The sequence below is a fragment of the Capsicum annuum genome, unplaced genomic scaffold (genome assembly GCF_002878395.1).
Source record: "Capsicum annuum cultivar UCD-10X-F1 unplaced genomic scaffold, UCD10Xv1.1 ctg4869, whole genome shotgun sequence".
Classification (NCBI taxonomy): domain Eukaryota; kingdom Viridiplantae; phylum Streptophyta; class Magnoliopsida; order Solanales; family Solanaceae; genus Capsicum; species Capsicum annuum.
In genome coordinates, this window is record NW_025856414.1 from 76,085 (window position 1) to 101,203 (window position 25,119).

The 25,119-nt window shown below is 35.2% G+C and overlaps 1 protein-coding gene across 1 annotated transcript in view; it reads right to left on the reverse strand.

The window, feature by feature from the left end:
• Positions 1–299: 299 nt before the first annotated feature.
• Positions 300–25,119, reverse strand: part of LOC124892589 (uncharacterized PE-PGRS family protein PE_PGRS3-like) — an 84,611-nt gene continuing 59,791 nt past the window's right edge. The window contains exon 2 of the mRNA XM_047403832.1: positions 300–549. Coding sequence (XP_047259788.1) covers positions 300–549 — 250 coding nt within the window. The remainder of the gene's footprint in view (positions 550–25,119) is intronic.

Sequence of the window (25,119 nt, forward strand, 5' to 3'; positions counted from 1 at the left end):
CCTCACATTTCCCTGACCGAGATTGTTTAGGAAGTTCCTCCGAATCTATTTGTACTCTAGCCTTTTTTGTTAGGTGGTCAAAACTTGATCCACTTTCAGTTTCTTTTCTTTTGGGAGACATCTTTTAACTACAAATAACAGAAAAACAAAAATTACGTTACATTTTATGTCTGCATAATTTAAAAAAAAAAAAAAGTTAAGACAAATTTTAATAAATTTTTATGCGCCACATTACAAAAAAATATTTCAATAGGTAATCCATCAGTTGGAACAGATGGGGAATCTGTTTGAAGACCTATTTAATATCTCCCAATAGATGTTCCACCTATTGCAAAAAATGGATCACCAAGACTACCACCAATTCCACCAAGACCACTAACACCATCACTAATGCCACCAACAACACCACCAAGACCACCAACACCACCAACACTAATGCCACCAATATCACCAGCGCTACCAAGACCACCAATGCCATCAATACCTACACCAAGACCATCAAGACAACTAACACCACCACCAATGCCATTAATATCAACACCAAGAACACTATACCACCATTAAGAACACCAATACTGACACCACAAACAACAACACCACAAACACCATCCAATAAAACCACGATAGTCAACGAAATACTTAAATAAACTAGGGTTTTCTTGGATTCTTCCTATGTTTTTAGCATTAAATCTCAAAATTATTAACCCATGCTCAAAGATAATACAACTAAACGTCTTATTTTTCATTATTAACTAAAAAGTCTTAATTTTTAGAAATAAAATAAATGAAGAACTCTTCTCAAACTTTGTTACATGCGAAGAGAGAGAAAACAATAGATACAAGCAAGAATAAAGTTGAAAATAACAACTATATGGTCGGAAATAGGAAGAAATTGATCTGTTGTGAAGGGTTGAGCAATATGTTGAGTAGTTGTTGTCTGTATAGTTGAGAGAGAAAGAAAAGAGTGAGAAATTAAGATTTTAAATGATGAAATATTTTTCCCACAAATGGATGATTTGTATGGGTTGATTTGTATTTTGAAAAAGAATGACAAGTTTTGAAATTATTAATTTGATCCGAATTGATCTTAATTATTTTTTTAAAAGAGATAATTTTTAATTATTTTATCATAATAAATTGTATTAATCTCAACTAGAACACTGATAAATTTAGGTATTACCTTAATAATAAGTTAATATGAATCGTTTTAACTCAGATTGATCGATTGACGACTCAGGTCGGGAGGAACACAATACCAACATCATGTAATTGTAAAGATTCAATTGAAATTATAGTTGAACCTATGAAATCATACCTATTTATAGCTAAATCAATTTAGGTATTAGCTCAATAATAAGTTAATATGAATCATTTCAACTCAGATTGATCAATTGATGACTCAAGTTAGGAGGAACGCAATACAAATATTATGCAATTGCAAAGACTCAATTGAAATTATAATTGACCCTATGAACTCATTCCTAGCTATAGATAAATCAATTTAGGAATTATCTTAATAATAAGTTAATATGAATCGTTTCAACTCAGATTAATCAATTGACGACTCAAGTCAGGAGGAACGCAATACCAACATCTTGCAATTGCAAAGACTCATTAAAATTATAGTTGAACCTATGAAATCATCCCTAGATTTAGATAAATTAATTTAGTTATTATCTTAATAATAAGTTAATATAAATCGTTTCAACTCAAATTGATCGATTGATGACTCAGGCCGGGAGGAACGCAATACCAACATCATGTAATTGTAAAGACTCAATTGAAATTGTTGTTGACCTTATGAACTCATCCCTAGTTATAGCTAAATCAATTTAGGTATTAGCTCAATAATAATTTAATATGAGTCATTTCAACTCAGATTGATCGATTGACGGCTCAGGTGGGGAGAAACGTGATACCAACATCATCTAATTGCAAAGACTCAATTGAAATTATAGTTGACCCTATGAACTCATCCCTAATTCTAGCTAAATCAATTTAGGTATTAGCTAAACCATAGGATTAATATGGATCGTTTCAACTAAGATTGACTGATTAACAACTCAGGTCGGGAGGAACACAATAAAAATATCATACAATTACAAAGACTCCATTAAAATTGTAGTTGACCCTATGAAATTATCCTTAGTTCTTGCTAATTCAATTGCAAAGAAATTTATTGCAACAGATTACTTATCTGTTATAAATTATCAAATAGAAATTTGCATCTGTTGCGACAAATGACAGAGCTGTTGGTAATTTTCAAACAGATATTGCTATATGTTGTAACAGATTACCTATCTGTTGTAAATTATCAAATAGACATTTGCATCTGTTGTGACAGATAAACGAGTTGATGAAAATCTTCAAACAATTATTGATATCTATTACAATATATGATATATCTGTTTGAAAATATTTTTTTATTTTAAAGTAATTCTGTCCGAAATAAAAAAAAGATAAAATACTAAGGCGGTAAAAAAAATTTTAAATAACTTAAAAATTTCCTCCTTGAGTTGTCATGTCTTATTTTTTCAATGTCACTCGTCTCCTCGTGCCCCTCAAATTTATTAATGAATATTTAAACCGATCTCTAGAATTATCTTTTCTTCAGCCATAAATTATTTTATCTCTCTTCTTTTTATTTCTCTCCTCTTTATGGTTATCACAACCGTGTCCCTTTTTTCTCTCTCTTCTCTCTCCTCTTTCTCATGAGGATCATTTTAGATCTCAACCGATCTATATCTTTTCTCAACTAAAATTTCTTTTTTGATCCCCTTGCTTTTGACATTGCTAGTATGGTTCACTATTGCTCTTTTATTCTAGTCTTCTTCTTTGCAAGTTATTTAAATTAGTTATTTACATCTATTTTTTGTATTTAATTACCCTTTACCCATATCCTATTTATTGAAAAAATTAAAGGAAAAGTGACTTTTAAGTCTTGAATGAACCAACCGTTGTTTTTATGAAAATATGCTAAAAAGTCATCTGTTGGGAGAACTTTAGAAGCGTTGTTGGCAGTATCATTTTTTGTATGTATTTTGTTTATTTCTTTATTGTTGATGCTATTATTGATGTTGTTGGTGAGATTAGTGTTGTTGGAATGTGTGGTGTTGGTGTTGTTGATGGAGTTGGAACAAATGGTGTTGTTTCTTTGTTCTTGATGCAGTTACTGATGTTTCAACAGACAGAGCAACTGCAGGAAAAAATCAAACCACTAGCAAGGTTGGTTTGATTTATTCCAATAGATGACCCATATGTTGTAACATGTCATCCATTTGTTACAATAGATACATAGCCCGTTACAAAAAAATTGCCCGAATGGAATCTATTGCAACAGATGGGTAATATATTACGAAAAATAGGCAATCAGACATGCTGCAACATATGGGTCAGTTGTTGAACAGATATTGAAATGTGTTGTATTTATTCAATTTTGTGTTACCTTTTTAAAAAAATTATGCAGGCATTAATTGTAATGTTCTTTTTGTTCTTCTCTTATTTGAAATCAATTGTTTTTCTATTGTTTTTAGATATAAGGAAGTGAAAGTTGATCAACTTTTTCCAGACCAACAAAAAAGGCTACAATAAAAATGGGTTCAAAGGAATGAGCTGTTTACAGATGGACCCACTTCATCTATAGGAGGTATGTATTATTGATCATGTTATCGTGAAAACACACATAAAGTACACTAATTTTTTGAATGCTATTTTTTACTGATAAGGCATTGATCATTCAAATAAGATATCAATAATTTTATAGTTAAGTTTGATAGGTCCGAACTGATAAGGCTGAGGGACCAGGAAGATGGTTTTGACACCCTATTATGATTTAACGATGATTGTTGCTCATGTTTATGTGTCAAGTTTTGTGAAGGGATCAAGTTTTGGTGGAACTGTTAAAAAGACTCAATAGTGATTGGACTGATTTTAAAGGTTCAATAGACTTTTGAAAGGCCTCCAAAGTGTCACACTGCTGCAACCAAGAACAAAAATCAATATAGTTATTGTCCTAGCCCAAATAGATAGGTTGGGTTGCTTAGGCTGATGACTGTACACCAGAAGGTGCGGTAGGAAAATACCTACAAGGGAAAAGAGGAGTTGATGAAGATTATATCATCTCAAACCTTATTAAATAAGAAACAAAGTGTACCAAGGAATGTGTAATGAATTTGGACGATGAAATTGACTAAAAACATGAGAAATCGGAATCAAGTGCAAATATGAAAATGTATCCAAAAATGAAAATTTGTCTATCGTCACTCTCTAAGAAAAATAGTGCAGCTGTATACTTTTCTAGAGAGATGCGACTAGTTAGCATGGTTGGGATGATCTCCTACATAGAAAACAACAGAACACTAAGAAAGCAACTTTGCGAGCATCGAGGGTTGAAATGATGTACAGTAAATCAAGAAAACTTTCCCCAAGAACTTTTGAAGTTAAAATAAGGAATCAAGCAAAGGAGGCAATTTCTAAGTTTTAAATTGTATCCTATGCCCTCTTATTTATAGTTTCGATTAGGTCCACTGTATTGACCTAATTGGAACCATAAACATGAATGAAGGGAAGATTGAGTATAATTACTTCTTTAGCAATATGGATGTAATTGATTATGTTTTCTTGCCTTAGCATGTTTTCAACATATCTTGGAGAAGAGAGACAACTTGCTGTAGTATGTGATTCTCGTGCAGTTGCTAGAGCTCTTGAAAATTATTAAACGGATGGAAATGTAAATTGCACCAGTACTTTTAACATATTAGCAGCTATGCATTGAATTTACATTTACATGCTTAGCTGATAATATGACAAAAGAACAGTTGCAATTTATATTTTCATCCATTTGATAATTTCAAGAGCTCTGGCAACTGCACGGGATTCACATACTACAGCAAGTTATCTCTCTTCTTAAGATATATTGAAAGCATGCTAAGGCAATATAACATAATTAATTACATCCATATTGCTAAGGAAGTAATTATACTCAATCTGCCTTTCAATCTTGTTTTTGGTTTCGATCAGATCAATAGAAGTGGACCTAATTGAAACCACAAATAAGAAGGCATTGGATGCAATTTAAAATTCAGAAATTGCCACTTTTTCTTGAGTCTTTATTTTAACTTCATTTGTTCTTGGCGTAAGTTTTATTAACTTACTGTACATCATTTCAACCCTTGGTGCCTACAAAGCCACTTTCTTGGTGTTCTATTGTTTTCTCTGTAGGTGATCATTCTGACCACGCTAACTAGTTACAGTTCCTTAGAAAATTGGCCAGCTGCACTACTTTTCTTTGAGAGAGACGACAGATGGATTTTCATTACTGGATACACTTTCATATTTGTGGTTGATTCAGATTTCTCATGTTTTAAGTCATCTTCATCAGCCAGATTTGCTAGAAGTTCCTTACTTTCTACCCTATGTTTCCTTTTCAATTAGGTCTTAGATGATATAGTCTTTCTTTAACTCCTGTTTCCCTCATAGGTAATCTTCTATGGCTCCTACTGGTGTATAATCATCTTCTTGAACAACCCATCCATTTAAATTTGGATCAGGTGAATTTCAATTTGTTTTCCATTCTTTTTTGTTAAAGTGGGAGGCTTTGAAGGACTTCTCAGAGTCTAATGCACCCTTAAAGTTAAGTTCAATAGGTAATGGACCTCTGCAATGACACCAAATATTGATCCCTTCTCAAAACTTGACACGCATAAACATGAGCAGCAACTATTATTAATTCATAACAGGGTATCAACACTATCTTTGTGGCCCTTCGGCCTTGTCAATTTGAACCTATCACAGTTAATTATATAATGCAGGATCTTATTTGAATGATTAATGCCTAATCGGTTAAAAATTGCATTCACAAAATCATTGTACTTTATGTGAACGTGTTGTCTCAATGACCTTATCAGTAATACATAACTTCCATACATGAAAGTGAATCCATCCATCTGCACGCACCTTATTCTTCCTAGCCCATCTATGGCTTATTTTTAATAAACAGATGACTAACCTGTTGCAACAGATGACACATTTGTTAAAATTATCAAACAATTATAGACATTTGTTACAACAGATGATCAATCTATTGCAAAATATATTCTATCTGTTTGATAATTTTCTATCTGTTTGATAATTTTTAACATATTGACAATCTGTTGCAACAAATGTATATATCTGTTTGATTATTTCCAACATTTAAGTCATATGTTGCAATAGATTACCCATCTATAAGATTTATTTTAAAGAAATTTTCTTTTCTTTTTGAAATAGAATAAAGATAAAATATTGTATTTAGATCCTTTTTTAATTTGCATATTCGAAAAGTCATTTGTTTTATTTAATTAAGGGATGTAATTATACATAACTCCACTTCTAGATATGGTTGATCCAGATTTGGATAAGGTGATTTTGTGCAACTCCTTGCGGGAACTTGAAAGGCAGATTCATGAATTCCAGTGGGAGTTAGGCGTCATGAAAGCAAGGCTAAGGAGGCCCCTGCTATTGCAGGATGACAATTGGCCGGTTGACAACAAAAACAACAGAAACAAGAACAACAACAATAATAATAATAATGGTAATAATAATAATTAGATTATATTTTTTCTTTTAATGTATGTATTTTATTTTATTATATCAGATCTACCTAAGGGAGGAACCTAATGTATGAGTTATTTTTTATTGTATATTTGTATACAATGGATTCAAAAATCTATATTTGGTCGACTTTGAATTGTGAATTTTATTTATTATTTAATTTTCATTCTGTTTATTCTTTATTTTCAATATTTCGACGGTTGGAGGTAGGCATTGAGCGTTTGTGGCAACGGATAGACCATATGTTACAACAGATGGTTAATCTATTGCGACAAATGGATCATATATTGCTATAGATTATTATTAATAAAAAAGGATTATTGTTATCAAAAGGGTGAAAAGTCATGACTTTTCAATTATTTAATATGAAAAATGGTTCATAAATAAATAATAAGAAATAAATGAAAAACATAATTTATAACCGTAAAAAAATGGCTATTAAATTTTAATAACTAATGTTAATATTAATGTAACGCCTAAAAAATGGGTCCCGAGACATCACACAGTGCTTAGGTTCACAAGTGATCCCAAGCTAACCCTTCTACTGGCATAACTTATAAACAACTGAATAAAACACATAAATCTGAAGAAAATATGGAAAAACATAAATCTCTTCCAAACTTGATCAATACAAATATGTATTAATATGACTAAAACTCTGCTTTTACAAAACAACGCTACTGACTGTCTATGAAGCCTCTACTAGTATTGACTATAGGTAGCCGGGACATGACCCCCAACTATCCCAAGTCAATATGACTAAATAAAGAAAAATAAAATATTGCTCGAACTGTATAACTGAATCGAGCCCTTAAATCAAAAGAACTCATCACCTGCTGACTGGAAGCTACAAACTGTCTGAATATGGATGTGTGCCACAACTCATACCTACATTATGAGATAATATAGCAAATAGACATACATATGGATCAGTACTTTAAGGATGTACTGAGTATATGAGGGTGACTACATAAGCAAAAGATTATCTCATCATCATAATTTGTAAAACAATGCATGCTAAATGTAAATGACTCACATAAGCTGAAATATCTTAAATACTAAAAACTGAAGTCATGCATAGCAAATCAAAATTTATAAAACTAGTGTCATAACATTTAGTTCTATAACTTGTACTTTCTCTTTAAATCATGCTGGCTAAGTGTAGAAAGAGCTCACGTTTGAATCTAAAATCTAAAAACTGAAAACTATAACTTTTATCTTTTCATAAAGCATAATCTGAATAAATATGTGAGCCTTTACGCTTAGTCTTATAAAAGATTTTCCATCATTCCTTTCTTTTGAAACTTAGAGTGTAAGACCCCGTAAAATTCTATAGCTTAATTCAGTTCTTTAAGCTTGTCAAGGGATCCCAGACTTAGAAAATTCTAGCTAGGTTCCAAGACTTAGCCTATTATTGGCCTTCAAAAGTTTGAAATCTTATTTTGACACCTTAACGTCCTTTAATGATCAATATTTTTAATAATTCATGATCAAGAAAGTCAATGGGTGTTCCCGGACAAGTTTCAATTTTGGAACACATTTAGATCATGTTCGGAATCCCAAAGAAGTAGACCAACGCGATCATGGCACACCGCATTGCCAATCGCATTGTTCAACATTTGTGCAGGCTACCAGAGCCAAAATTTCTAAGACTCGATGCAATCATGGCACACCACATTGCCAATCACGTTGTTCAACATTTGTGCAGGCTGCCAGAGCCAAAACTTCTGAGACTCAACGCGATAATGGTGCAATGCACCGAGTATCATGTCGTTGCCATCAAAGTGCCGCATCACTTATAGCGTCGGCACCCAGTTTTTAGTCATTAAATGACTACGTCCATAAGGGCAAAAGGGTCAATTTCCCATCCCCTGCATAAGTCTAAATCATGGGATTAAGCCCCAATTTCAACCTAAATACACTTATCCTCTCAAATCTATCAAGAATAAGCTTAGGGTTTTCAAATGAGGATCCAATTTCCAGAATTTCACCATTAGTTTTCAAGAATCTTTCATCCAAGGTATGCATAGTGAAGATTTATGGATTCTTTTCATCCATAAAGCTCAAGAACCCTATTTCAAATTATAAATCATGATGTTTATGTTGTGGGTTGTTTTGTAACCATGTTTATCTTATTGTACGATTCCCAAATTAGAATCATTACGTGTTTTTCATGAAATTACGTTAGCATGCAAGTTGAAATCCATGATTTGAGTTGTTTATGATGTGTAATTTGATGATTACACCTATACCCTAAGTTGTGAATGTATGGTGTTTGACAAAATGCCTAAGAGGATAGAAATTGTGTATTATAGCTCAATTGTGACCTATATGATAAATGTATGTTTTACCCTTATGTTCAAATGACTCCCATGCTATTATGGTGCAATGTAGATGTTTGTTGGAATGATCATGATGTTAGAGTATGAAATTATGATGTTGATTATATGCATTCCTACCATGTAAAGTATTATGATAACTATGTGCTTCATAAAATCCCCAACTTATTGTATGATGGATTGTTGATATTGGTTATGTGTTCAAGAAGTGTCAAGTCTTGTCAGTTTTATGCTATCGAGTCCTTGGGGTACTTTCACCCGACAATTTAGTTGTATGCCTAGAGCCAGTGTCATGTTTTCACGATATCCTCAGTTAAGTCATGTTTGATAGAATTCATTCAATCTTGTTACTCAGGAAAACTCAGTAAAATCAATAATCTTAGTAATCTCAGAAAGCTTAGTACTTCAGTAATCTCAGTAGTATTCCGTCAGTCAATGGAACTCAATGAACTAAGACCAGTTCAGTTCAGTTAATTATGTTTAGTGTCTATTCAGATGGGAGTAAAAATTAGCACCGAGTGAACCCAAGGATGAGGGCACACACAGACAGTTGGGGGTGTAATCCTTAGAAGCAATCTTTGCATTCTAGAACTATGTAGCCAGCATAGGTTGAGACATCAACACTGACAGATGAGGGTTGATGAGGTGGATAAACACTGTCAGATGAGGGTCCCACTGTTCTCTTTTGGGGACATTGTTAGATGAGGGTCACTCACATCTTGTCTTTACTAGTGGCGCAGGATTGACATCCTTCTAGTTGGGGTTACAGATTAGACCCCAACCTAGCTATATTTCTTTATTTAGGCCATGTCGGTTAGATAACTACTTCCCACAGTTACAGTCTCAATCTCAGTCTCAGTAAAAGAACTCAAACAGTTCTTCCGAATCCAGGACTATTAGATACAGTCAACTCAGAATGGTACAGAACTCAGTTAGTTCCATTAGAACCTAGACTGTCAGGTACAGTTGCTCAGTATCAGCTACTCCTTCCATTTTAAAAAGAATGACCTACTTTGACTTGGCACAAAGTTTAAGAAAATAGAGAAGACTTTTGAATCTTGTGGCCTTAAATTAAAGTTGTGTCAAATGTACCAAAATGCCCTTTAATCTTGTGGTCCTAAACATGCCATGTGAAAAGTTGAAATTAAAGTATTGCCAAAAAATGAAAGGGGTTGTTTTGTTTAAATAGACTAAAAAGGAAAGTAGGTCACTCTTTTTGAAATGGAGGGAGTATATCCATTATCAGTGACTCATGTTATCAGTAACCAGACTCAACAGTCAGTTCCATCATAAATTCATTAACAGTCACTTATTCATGCATGTATTCTCACATTCACATTTACAGTCAGTTAGCATTGTTCATGAATTTGAACCCTTTGTATTCAGCCTATCTCACATGTATACTAGTGCATTCCATCGTACTGATGTATTTACGCTATGGTGTTTTATTCTATACCATAGGTTCAGAAGCACGATCTCTAGAGCATCAGTAGCATTTCAGTTTCAGCAGTCAGAGTTACCAGTGAGTCCTTATCCTTCAAGGACATAATAATTACTTTATTTCTTCATTACTTAGTTTATTTCAGTAATTGGAGTTAGTTGGGGACATGTCCCATCAACTCCTTATTCAGATAGTTTAGAGGCTTTCAGACTACAATGTTTTTAGACTAGATATTTTCAGACATTGTTTTAATTTTGGTATTGTCGTACCACATTATTCAGATATGGTTTTATCAAATGTTTATCAGTTTTGAACCTTATTGAATGATTCAGCCTACTATTTCTGCATTTATACAATATATTATGCAGTGTTCAGGTACAGATATCAGTCATGGGTTAGCTTGTGGTCCTTTGGGTCATGAGCACTATGTAGCATTCTGAGTACCTAATTCGGGGCATTACAAACTTGGTATCAGATTCTAAGGTTCAATAGAGTCTAGGAAGTCCGAAAGCCGCATCTAGTAGAGTCTTGTACATAGGTATGTTGCACACCACATATATGTGCAGGAGGCTATGAGATGTTTTAGGAATAGTTACTCTTATTTCAGTATTCAAGTCGTGTCAATGAGTGTGAGGTCAAATTTAAATCTAAGTCTTATCTATTTCTCCCTTTCTTCTATAGAACATGCCTCCTAAAAGAAGAAACAAAAATCAGTCAGCCTCATTGCCCATTCAAAAAGATCCCTTGGACGAACACGTTTCTCATGTAGAGTTAAGATTTGCATTCACCGCTCTAATTTAGTTGCTGCTTAGAATGAATGACCAGCTGTCATTTCAGCCAACCCAATGGCCAATTCATCTGTAGCCGGGATTCAGGACGTTACCCGAATGAATCCTCCAACTTTTTTGGGTCTAAGTCAGAAGAGGATCCTCAGGAGTTCCTAGAACAGGTTCAGAAGGTTACAGACATCATGGGGGTTACTTCTAGTGAGAGTGCTGAGATTGCTGCATATCAGTTGTAGGATGTTGCTCACACCATGTTCAACTAGTGGAAGTCAAAGAGGTCAATTGATGCAGGGCCTATTAAGTGGGAGGAGTTGGCCACTACCTTCTTAGACAGATTCTTTCCCCTAGAGCTAAGAAAAGATAAGGCGTTAGAGCTTATCAACCTCGGGCGGGGTAACATGGCGGTGAAAGAGTATTCTCTTAAGTTTACTCAATTAGCAAGATATGCTCCTCATATGGTTACCGATAGTAGGACCAAGATGAGTAAGTTTTTTTTTAGGGTGAATGATAGTGTGATCAATGAGTGTAGGTCTGCGATATTGAACAGTGACATAAACATAGCCAAGCTTATGACCCATGCTTAGAAGATAGAAGTGCAAAAGATCAAAATGAGAGGGAAGCTAAATAAGAGAGCAAGGACAGGTAGATTCAACTTTGCTCATCCTAAGTTAGAGGGAGGAAATCATTCTTAGTTCCATCCTAAGTCATCTATTTCAGCTCCTTCTTCAGCTAGTGCCCTATCTCCTAAATTCAGGGATGGTAATAGAGATAGGGTGCTAGGCTCTAAGTCTCAGGGCAGTGTCAGCAATGCCTGAACTAATCCCTTTTGTCAGACTTATGGTAAGAACCATAAGGGTACTTGTAGAGATGGCAGTGATGTCTTTTTCAAATGTAGCAAGCTAGGCCACAAAGTTAGAGATTGTCCCCAGTTAGGTTATCAGTGTCAGTAGAACTGTTCCTCAGCCTATTTCAGTCACCCAAATCAGTAGGGTACCACTTCCAGTGCTACTAGTGGGCAACGACCAACTAGAATTTATGCTCTCCAGACCCGACAAGATCAGGAAAATTCTCCTGATGTGGTTACTGGTATGCTACCAATCTTTCACTTACTTGTTTATGCTTTGCTAGATCCAGGAGATTCCTTGTGTTTTGTTACTCCTTATATAGTAGTTGATTTCGGAGTCAGTCCCGAAATTCTAGCAAAGCCCTTCTCAGTATCTACCCCAATGGGTAAAACCATCATATCCTGGTGGGTATACAAAACTGCCCGATTATGATATTTCAGAAAGTCACCTCAGCAGAATTAGTCAAATTAGAGATGACTGATTTTGATGTCATTCTCGACATATATTGGCTTCATTCCTTCTATGCCATATTCCACTACAAAAATAGAATAGTCCAGTTCTAGTTTATGATTAAACCTGTCCTAGAGTGGAGGGATAGTACTTCAGCTTTTAGAGGTCAGCTTGTTTCCTACTATCGGGCACGGAAAATGATATCTAAGGGATGTGTCTATCATCTTGTTCATGTTAAGAATTCCAGTTTTGAGATTCCCAGTCTTGAATCAGTCCCAGTCGTGAGTGAATATTCATATGACTTTCTTGAAGATCTTCCAAGAATTCCTCCCAAAAGGGAAATACACTTCGGCATTGATCTTCTTCCAGATAATCAGCCTATATTTATTTTGCCCTATAGAATGGCACCAGTAGAACTTAGAGAATTGAAATAGCTATTGAAGGATCTATTATATAAGGGATTTATCAGATCCAGTGTGTCCCCGTTGGGTGCACCAATCTTATTCATGCAAAAGAAAGATGGTTCTCTCAGAATGTGTATTGATTACCGTCAACTCAATAAAGTCACGGTCAAGAAGAAGTATCCACTTCCCAGGATCAATGATTTGTTTGACCAACTTCAGGGTGCTATCTATTTCTCAAAGATAGACCTCAGATCGGGCTATCATCATCTCAGAGTCAAAGACTATGACATTTTAAAAATAACTTTCCGTACTCAGTATGGTCACTTCGAATTCCTAGTCATGTCTTTTGGTATTACCAATGCCCCAATAGCTTTCATGGACTTGATGAACTATGTGTTCAAGCAGTACTTGGACATGCTTGTCATAGTCTTCACGGATGATATCCTCATCTATTCCCGCTGTGAGCATGATCATGTAGAACATCTTAGAACAGTACTTTAGACTCTCAGAGATCATCAGTTGTTCACCAAATTTAGTAAGTGTGAGTTTTGGCTAAGGTTAGTAGCATTCCTTGGTCATATCATTTTCGGTGATGGCATTAGAGTTGATTTTTAAAAGACTGAAGCAGTAAGAAACTAGACTCACCCTGTCTCTCCATTAGATATTAGGTATTTCTTGGGTCTGGCTGGCTATTACAGATGGTTTGTTGAGGGATTTTAGTCTATAGCATCCCCTATGTGCAGATTGACTCAGAAAAAAGTCAAGTTTCAATTGTCAGATCCGTGAGAGAAGAGTTTTTAAGAGTTGAAGAATCGACTCACCTCAGCTCTAGTTCTAGCATTACTAGATGATCCAGATGAGTTCATAGTATATTGTGATACATCTAGAGTAGGTTTGGGTTGTGTCATCATGCATCATGGTAAGGTCATAGCCTACGCCTCCAGACAGCTTAAACCCCATGAGAAGAATTATCCTACTCATGATCTTGAGTTAGCATTCGTAGTTTTTACCTTAAAGATTTAGAGGCATTATCTATACAGATTTCATGTAGATATCTTGACAGATCATAAGAGCCTTCAGTATATATTCTCTCAGAAATAAATCAACATACTTCAGAGAAAGTAGTTAGAGCTCTTGAAATATTACAACATGAGTGTCCTTTATCACCCAGGCAAAACCAATGTAGTGGTTGATGCTCTCAGTAGACTGTCTATGGGTAGTGTTGCTCATGTTGAGGATAGTAAGAAGAAGTTAGCTTAGGAAGTTCATCAGCTTACCAGACTAGGTTTCCGTCTGGTTGATTCTTTAGAGGGTAGTATATAGGTTCAAAACAGTTAGAATTATCTCTAGTTTCTGAGGTGAAAGAAAAACAGGATAGAGATCCCAGTCTAGTCAGGTTGAAAGAGTCAGTCAAGGATCAGAAAGTAGAGATTTTCTTCCAAGTGGGAGATGGTGTATTGCATTTTCAGGGTCGTTTGTCTATTCCTAGTGTAGATGACTTGAGGTAATGAATTCTTGCAGAAGAGCATGGGGCGCATTACTCTATTCATCCAGGGGACAACCGCGACTTGCGGGAGATCTATTAGTGGAAAAGGATGAAGAGAGATATTGCAGATTTTATGGCTAAGTGCTCTGCATGTCAACAAGTTAAGATAGAGCATTATAAGCCTAATGGGTCCATGAAAGAGTTTAATATTCCTACTTGAAAGTGGGAAGAAGTGAACATGGACTTTGTGATGGGTTTACCTAGTACTCGTCACTAGCATGATTCAGTATGGGTCATTATAGACAGGATGACCAAGTCAGCTCATTTCTTTCCAGTCTATACCTCTTATTCAGCCGAGGATTACACCAATCTCTACATCAAAGAGTTGGTCAGATTATACAGTGTTCCATTATCTATTATCTCAAATAGAGGTACCCAGTTCACCTCTAATTTCTGGAAAGTGTTCTAAAAGGGTCTTGGTACCCAAGTTCATCTCAGTACAGCCTTTTATGCTTAGACAGATGGTCAAGAAGAAAGGACCATTCAGACTTTAGAAGATATGCTAAGGACATGTACAATTGATTTCAAGGGCTCCATTCAGATGGCTCCATTCAAAGCTCTCTATGGTAAGAGGTACAGATTTCTAGTTGGTTGTATCGAAGTTAGTGAGGCCTTAGTCATAGAGCCTAACTTAGTACTCAATGCCTTAGAAAAGTCCAGTTGATCAGACAAAGACTTCGGGCTGCTTAGAGCCGACGGAAGTCTTATGCAAATGTGCGCAGAAAGGATCTCGAGTTTGAGATTGGTAACTATGTCTATCTCAAGATCTCTCCCATGAAGGGAGCGAAGAGATTTGGAAAGAAGGGAAAGCTTAGTCCCTGTTATATCGGTCCCTTCAAAATTCTTAGTCGTTTTGGCAAGGTACGTTATGAGCTCGAGTTTCCCTCAGATCTAGCCTTAGTTCATCCAATTTTCCATGTCTCTTTGCTGAAGAAGTGGATAGGAGACCCAGCAGTTGTAGTCCCTATTTAGAGCATATATGTTCAGAATAGCCTCTCTTATGAGGAGATTCCATTTTTAATCCTTGACTATCAGACTCATAGAATGAAGTCCCTTTAGTCAAAGTTCTTTGGCGGAATCCATCCATTGAGGGAGCTACTTCGGAAGCAGAAGCGGAAATACGTACCAAGTATACCCACCTCTTCTCCGCTAACTCAGACTTACCCCAAGGTAACATTTCTTCTTAAACTTTAAGTTTCATGATCAGATTTCAGCCACAACTTGGTATCCATTTCATGATCAGAATTCTATTATAAACTCGGTATCGATTACCATTGCATATTCAGTCATGCATTCATGTATCAGTTCAGTCATATAATCATGCATCAGATATGCATTCTCACTATGAGAAATTCAGTTCATCAGAACACTCAGTCATGCATTCATGAATCAGTTACACATGCATCAGATATGCATGCTCAGTATGATGTATTCAGTTATCAGTCATATCAGTCATGGAATTATATTTCAGTTGTTCATGTTCAGTATGTACATCATTTTATCTTTTCTCCCCTCTCAGTCAGTCTCATTCAAGGATGAATATTCTCAAGAGGGAGATATTGTAAGACCCCGTAAAATTCTAAAGCTTAATTCAGTCCTTTAAGCTTGTCAAGGGGTTCCAGACTTAGAAAATTCTAGCTAGGTTCCCAAACTTAGCCTATTATTGGCCTTTGAAAGTTGGCAATCTCATTTTTCCACCTTAACATCCTTTAATAGTCCGTAATTTAGTAAATTCATGATCAGGAAGGTCAATAGGTGTTCCCAGAAAAGTTTTGGATTTTTTGGAACACGTTTAGATCATGTTTGGAGTCCCAAAATAGTGGACCAATGCAGTCATGGCGCGCCGCGTCGCCAATCGCGTTGGTCAATATTTGTGTAGGCTGCCAGAGCCAAAACTTCTAAGACTCGATGTGATCATGGCGCGATGCATTGAGTATCGTATCGCAGCTATCAACACGCCGCATCACTTGTAGCGTTGACACCCAGTTTTTAGTCATTAAATGACCGCGTCCTCAAGGGCAAAAGGGTCAATTTCCCACCCCTACATAAATCTAAATCACGGGATTAAGCCCCAATTTCAACCTAAATACACTTATCTCTCTCAAAATCCATCGATCCAATTTCCTAAATTGCACCATTAGTTTTCAAGAATCTTCCATCCAAGGTATGCATAGTGTTGATTTATGGATTTCTTTCATCCATAAATCTCAATAACCCTATTTCAAATTATAAATCATTAAGTTTATGTTGTGGGTTGTTTTGTAACCATGTTTATCTTATTGTACGATTCCCAAGTTGGAATCTTTACGTGTTTTTCATGAAACTAAGTTAGCATACAAGTTGAAATCCATAATTTGAGTTATTTATGATGTGTAATTTGATGATTACACCTATGCCCTAAGTTATGCATATATGGTGTTTGATAAAATGCCTAAGAGGATAGAAATTATGTATTATAGCTCAATTATGACCCATATGATAAATGTATGTTTTACCCTATGCTCAAATAAATCCCATGCTATTGTGGTGCAATGTAGATGTTTGTTGGAATGCTCATGCTATTAGAGTATAAAATTATGATGTTGATTGTATGCATTCCTACCATGTACAAGATTATGATAATTATGTGCTTCATAAAATCCCCAACTTATTGTATGATGAATTGTTGATATTGGTTATGTATTCAAGAAGTGTCAAGTCTTGTCAGTTTCATGCTATTGAGTCCTGGGGGTACTTGTACCCAACAATTTAGTTGTGTGCCTAGAGCCAGCATCATGTTTTCATGATATCCTCAGTCAAGCCATGTTCGGTAGAATTCAGTTTTGTGACTCAGGAAAACTCAGTAAAATCAATAATCTTAGTAATCTCAGAAAGCTCAGTACTTCATAATCTCAGTAGTATTTCGTCCGTCCATAGAACTCAATGAACTAAGTCCAGTTCAATTCAGTTAATCATGTTCAGTTTCTATTCAGATGGGAGTAGGAATTAGCACTGAGTGAACCCAAAGATGAGGGCATACACTGACAGTTAGGGCCTTAGAAGCAATCCTTGCATTTCAGAACTATGTAGCCAGCATAGGCTGAGACATCAACACTGACAGATGAGGGTTGATAAGGTGAATAAAAACAGTCAGATGAGGGTACCACCATTCTTTTTTGGAGACACTGTCAGATGAAGGTCACTCACAGCTTGTCTTTACCAGTGGCGCGATATTTACACCCTTCCAATTGGGGTTACAGATTAGGCCCCAACCTAGATATATTACTTTATTTGGGGCATGTTGATTAGATGACTACTATCTACAGTCTCAGTCTCAGTCTCAGTAAAATAATTTAGATAGTTTTTTAGAATCCAGGACTATTAGATACAGTTAACTCAGAACAGTACAAAACTCAGTTAGTTCTATCAGAACCTAGACTGTCAGGTATAGTTGCTCAGTCTCAGTTATATCCATTATCAGTAACTCATGTTATTAGAAATCAAACTCAGTATTCAGTGCCATCACGAATTTAGTCACAGTCATTTATTCATGCATGTTTTCTCACGTTTATGTTATACAGTCAGTTAGCACTGTTCATGCATTTAAATCCTTTGCATTCAGCCTACCTCGCATGCATACCAGTACATTCCATCATACTGACGTATTTATGCTATGGTGTTTTATTCTATACTATAGGTTCAAAAGCACGAGCTCCAGAGCATCAGTAGTGTTCCAGTTTCAGCAGTCAGAGTTAGTAGTGAGTCCTTACTTTCAAGGAAATGATCATTACTTAATTGTACATTACTTAGTTATTTCATGAGTTGGATTTAATTAGGGACATGTCCCATCAACTCTTTATTCAGAAAGTTTAGAGTCTTTTAGACTACAGTGTTTTCAGACTAGATGTTTTTAGACATTGTTTCAGTTTTGCTATTGTCGTACCATATTATTCAGATATGGTTTTATCAGATGTTTATCAGTTTTGAACCTTATGGCATGATTAAGCCTACTATTTCCTTATTTATACAGTATATTATCCAGTGTTCGATTATAGATATCAGTATTGGTTAGCTTGTGGTCCTTCGGGGTCATGAGCACCATGTAGCGTTCCAGGTACAAAAGTCACACTGAATTAAATCCATCTATAATTCCCATAAAACCACATGTTTTAATTCCCACATGGCATTGATAAATCCGTCTACAAAAGCCTAACTGAACTAAATTCTCTCATCGTGGTCAATCCTAACTCAAAATCACAAGGTGCTACACATAAAACCACACCTACTACTAATCTGAACCATGAATTCAATACCCCAAGCACTATCATAACTACTCACCTCTAGTATAATTCTTTGTACCATTTTAACAACTAATTCAACCTATTACATAACAATCATGACGTTCAAGCCTATCTTTATAACAACATCTGCACTTCTAAATAGACACTCATAAAGCATCCTTCTTATATTCTCTAATACTTCCATCAATAACAACTTCCATGCACTACTCAATTCTTAGAAACACACACATAAAATATTCTCAACTGACCAAGTCATACACAAAACTTCACCTCAATAGTCCTTCAAACTCATAGAATTACTTAAAACAAGCATACAACAATCTTTCCTAACATAACACATTTACTTCCTCTCATCTACATAGTTATTCATCATTGTTGTCTTGACCTAAGAGAAGGTCATTGAAAGGTTAGTGGAACACCAGGGCCCAAAATATGATGGGATACTAAGTATAACTTGATACTTTATTGAGGCCTGAGGAATAGAGCATTCACAACATAGATTCATTAAAAAGATCTAGTCTGAGGATGTACATGATACAAAGATGAATTTTTTTAACTGATCTTTAAGAGTGTTGCATGAGTACTTGAAACTGAACATACTGTAAAACATGAGTACATGAGTCATGAGGCGCATAACCTGAATTTGGAATTCATAACTTATGGAATGTGATTCTGACAGCTGAATGAATTGGAACTCCTCATATTAGGAACTGGGAGAGTACATGATTCTTTATCATATGCATAAACATGAACTATGATCATGGAACAAAAACGTAAGGCATGAGTAGGTATTGGGATAAATAAAAATACTAAAATAAGAATGGGTTGAGCCTCATCCTCACTTTCTTATGTTCTATAACATACTGGCATTACTACTAAAATTTGAGAGCCTGACTTGGTTACATGTTATATCATCTCCCCCTTAGCTTTATTCCGTCACTCTAAGTCTGTGAAATCCCTTACTAAACTCTAAACTGAACTACACTCTAGAGTCTAAAATACAACAATACGCGCATATAATAAACTTACTTTGAAAGACTACACCTGAAAGTGTAAAACCCATTTCTAATACTTTCTTCTAAGGTACAACTCTATCTTTCTGTAGCCCTACTAGTCATCACATAATATCTTGAACACTTACTAACTTAGAATCTTCATGAGTATCATTACACCCTGAGTTCACACCATTTAGAGCATCAACTCTCATTTTTATTTGCTCAATCTTCAAAGATTTAAACTTAGATTCTAACATTTAACATAGATATTCCCAATCTTTTAACAAACTATACTAACTTTATTCCTAAACACCCTCTTGATACATACTGTTCTTAACTTTTTACCTTCAATAATCATCATCAAAGACTTACACTCTCATTAGCAAACATATCTACCTCCCTAACCACATAATCATAGCCTACCAAGATCACACTACTATAATTGTAGGAATCCAAATCATACTTAAAGGACTCCACACCAACTATCCATAACTCCTCAACTTATCTACTAATAACACCATGTACAAAATAGTTAGCCTTCTTCTACTTAACCACTCAAGGGTACTATTAACCATACACAATACTTAATAAACTTCAAAAATAATGCAACCCCATATCACTTTGGGCACCTTTACGTCATACTTATATCATCATATTAAGTTACAAATAAATCAACTTAAACTCTTGCATACACTTTTTAAGCTTACTATATCACTTCCATATAACTGGCACCACCAACCAGGAAATCACTATTTCCACCTTTATGGTCATCCACAGTTCAAACTTAATGTCTAGTGCTAGCCATGATTAATCACTCAATCTCACAGCAAGATAAGACATCAAGATAAACCATTTTAATAAAGACTTACAATAATAATAATCGATCATAACCTTATGGTTTTCCTTATTATAATCCATTAGCACATACTAATGCTACACATTACTACTATTCACCAATCCATACACTTAAATTAACAATACTCAACCACCAGATACTTCAATTGATACCCTATACCTTTCTAATACAACAAAAACCATCAATTACTTCTTCCATACTTCAAGCACACAGCAATTCACCTTAACTAATAAATCCTTCTTCACCCTCCACTGAACTAAAACACAAGGACATATTTATCACCTTAACATATCTCGATAACATTCATAAGTTCATCTATATACTTTCTATCAATCATCATTCACGCTTTCTTGTCACTACACTTCTATACCCATACTTCCAACTATAAGAAGGTTCTACTACTTAAGAATCATGACACTCCAGGTTATGATATCCCTCGAATGAAAACTCTATTCAATAAACTAGGTTCATACTCTCTCTTCTTATGAGCATAATCTGTATTGAAGGGATAAAGAGGAATTTGAAGACATATCTTACTCTGTCTTAATAGGACAAGTCATAAGGATGAGGACAAAATTTCAACTTGAGAAGTTTATAACACACTGGCGAGCTCCTCTCAAGCCCCTTAAATAACTTCCAAACTTACTGATAGTAAATCTGAGAGCATCATCTTGGGAGGACTTGGAGCTTGCTAATTATGTTATCTCAAGAATAAGTCATAGATGAAGAATTTTGGGGCAACACACGAGAGGAATTTCTGAGAGAACAACTTTACTGTTCAATCTAGAGTATAAAAGTAGAGAAACTTTTCTTAAATGCCTTGTAGCCTCTCGAAGAAAAGTACATACGTCTCCGTACCATTCCGCAAGACTCTACTAGAAACCGTTTCACAGACACCCTAGGACACTTGAACCTTGTGCTCTGATACAAAGTTTGTAACACCCTGAAAATGGGTCCCGAGATGTCACACGGTGTTTAGGGTCACAAGTAATCCCAAGATAACCATCCTACTAGCATACCTCATAAGCAACTAAATAAAACATATAAATCTGAAAAAAAAATAGGGAAAAACATAAATCTCTTGTGAACTTGATCAATACAAATCTACATTAATATGATTACAACTCTGCTTTTACAAAACAACACTGGATTCAAATACATTAACTCTACTAACAGTCTATCAAGCCTCTACTAGTATTGACTATTGGTAGTCGGGATATGACCCCCAACTATCCCAAATCAATACGACTGAATAAAGAAAAATAAAATATTGGTCGAACTGTATAACTGACTCGAGCCCTTAAATAAAAAAAATTCATCACCTGCTGACTGGAAACTACAAACTGTCTGAATGTGGATGCGTACCACAACTCGTACCTATATTATGAGATAATGTAGCACATAGACGTATATATGGATCAGTACTTTGAGGATGTACCGAGTATATGGGAGTGAATGCATAATAAAAACATTATCTCATTATCATCATTTGTAAAAAAAAAATGCATGCTAAATGTAAATGACTCACATAAGCTGAAATATCTGAAATACTGAAAACTAAAGTCATGCATAGCAAATCAAACTTTATAAATCTAGTGAGTCATAAAATTTAGCTCTAAAAGTTGTACTTGTAATTTCTCATTAAATCATGTTAGCTAAGTGTAGAAAAAGCTCACGTTTGGATCTAAAATCTGAAAATTGAAAACTATAACTTTAACTATTTGTAAAGCATATTCTGAATAAATATGTGAGCCTTTACACTTAGCCTTACAAAATCTTTTCTATCATTCTTTTCTTTTTGAAACTTAGAGACTTTGGAAGATTTGGAAATTTGGAACTTTGGGACTTAGGGAGTTTCTTCTAACCGGCATAAACCATGTAAGCTGACATAGAGTCCATCGTCTTATCCATATTGGGGAGAGCTGTTCTACCCTTGCCATCGGAATAGAACCTTAACTTAAGTGATCACTTTCTTAGCCCACTATGGGAAAATCATAAACCTACGGTGGCACGTAGTTCTGGAGCATGAGACGTTGGAATCATACCCAACCCGGTGCTAAATACTACTCCCATACTTATTGCTCAAAAATTTTAGAAAATTAACCTTAAATAGCACAAGGGTTCGTAATTAAAATAAATTAGACTTCTCTTTGGTTAAATTCATAACTGTATGAATAATGTGGATTCCTATCTTAGCTTAGAATTAAAAGATCAATCTTTCTTTAAAAATCTAAATACTTACTTGTCAAGGCATGCTAATAATATAATCTTCTTGAAATATTGAAACTCATACTTGGGTTTTAAAGCATATGTGCTTAAATATTAGAATTTCATAATGAAGCTTCATTCCCAACAATCATCTTGAAATTCATTCAACAATATCAATTCATAATAGGGAAATGCAATTCATAATAGAAATCTTCAAGTCAAAGCATAAGTAAATGAGATAATATGCACTTTAATATTCAAATCACTTGTAAATTTGAAAACTTAAAACGAGATGGTTTGGGTGTAAACCCTAACTTGCAAATCATGTAATCTTTAATAAAATCAAGTTTTTGGGCACAAGGATGAAAGATTTATCCTTGTTCAAGCCCCATATACCTTAGATTATGAACTAGATGAAGAAGCTTGGTTTCGAGGTCCTATTTGTTCCCTTGAAAGTTGACTCTTGGAGATTTTGACTTGGAAATCTTAAAATTTGAACTTGTTTAAAATAAAAATGGTGGACTTTTGGAGATTCTTGAAGTTGGATATTGAAGCTTAGGGTTTTTTCTTGAGAGAAATTGATGAAGAATGAGAATATTTTGCTCAATAATGCATTTAGTCATCTGTTTTCATGATTTGTGGGAGTAGGCAAAAGACCAAACTGCCCTTGGGATTTAAAATCCGTAATTGGAATGACGTTTAAGGCTTCACCACGATGCGGTGAGTGTGTCATGGATACCTAGCGCAACGTGGTGGAACCACGGTGACTTACTAGATATAGACAATTAATGTTTTGAGGTTCACCGCGATGCGGTTCAATCACGGTGACCGACTAGAATTTGACAAATGTTGATTTGGCCTCTATCGCGATGCAGTGGACATCTCATCGCTATTCTTACCGCGATACGGTGGGATCGCGATGAGCTACTGAAAATTGACGAATGTATATTTGGCCTCCATCGCAATGCGGCGACTATCCAGTTGGCATACTGCTTACTAAAAATGCCCTAACTTCTCCACCGAGTGTCAGTTTTGGGCAAATTTGATATCGATAGAAAGTTTATTCAATTTCCCATAGAATGGAACACCAAAATCAAGAAAATTCTATATGAATTAAGTATTATTCATTTTGGAATCCATCTCTTAACATTCTAGAAATGAAATTATGTTAGAAAAAGTTTGGGATATTACAATATCTTCTTCTTGGGAACATTCATCCACGAATGTGGCTAGGAAAACTAAGATGCTAAAAATTGAGGCTATAACTGGCATGCACTACTAAAATAAATTGAATGACTGAATCTTAAATATAATGAGCTATTGAACTTGCCTGCGAGTGCATGAATTCTCATGAAAATAGCCATAGGGATGAGATAGAAATGAGACAGTCAACCTATGAGTAACCATTACTTTAGGTCGGATCTAATTTTGTGAGGAATAGATAAGAGGTTTATGACATGAAAACTGGGGGTATTACAATATCTCCCTCTTGGGATCGTTCATCCCCGAATGATATTGATTAAGCTGAGAGAACTCTTCTAAGGTAACTGAGGTTACATACTGAACATTCACTTCTGGGAAAATATTTACAAGACTAAGTCTGGAACATTAGAAACCTCTATCATGAAACTAATTTCTGAGTTGGCTTGCCTTTACTTATTATAAGGAGCTAATTCATGCTGAGGGTTTAGAATTCGCTTGATGTGCTCATGGTGCAATCATACTTATAGAACTGTGAAGTAATAGTTTATGCAGGCATGAATCCTGAGACAACAAGGCTAAGATCATACATTGGTTACTGCATCGCTGAATACTTATGAACTGAATCATGACTTAATATCTAAATCTGAAACTGATGCATGATGTATAAACTAAGCTGTATTCATAAAGTACATAAAGCGAACAAATTTCCTCTTGGGATAGCCGTACTCGCAAGACTTAGGGTAGTAGGACTAAATGGAAAGTTAGAAATCTATAGGAGCTTATCTGCTTGATTGCTAAACTGGATTGCAGGCTATGTGGACTGAATCATACTTAAATGGAGTATTTCACCAACACTCTTTTAGGAAGTTCTAACGAAATTAGGGAGCAAATAACTCCAGGCATGACCTAAACAAGACCTCTGAATAAAAGGCTACCACATTGCCTCAAGTCTATAGCATGGAACTTAGATCTATTAATCATAAGTTAGGGTAGAATTTCTGGGCCTTAAGAAATGCAACTTCTTACTTTCAAGCTTAGCAACACTTCTTAAACACTGTCTCTCAACTATACTATTCCCCTCAAATACTATACTCGCTCGAGTAACTTATAATTCCCACATGGCATTGATAAATCCATCTACAAAAGTCTAACTGAACTAAATTCTCTCATCGTAGT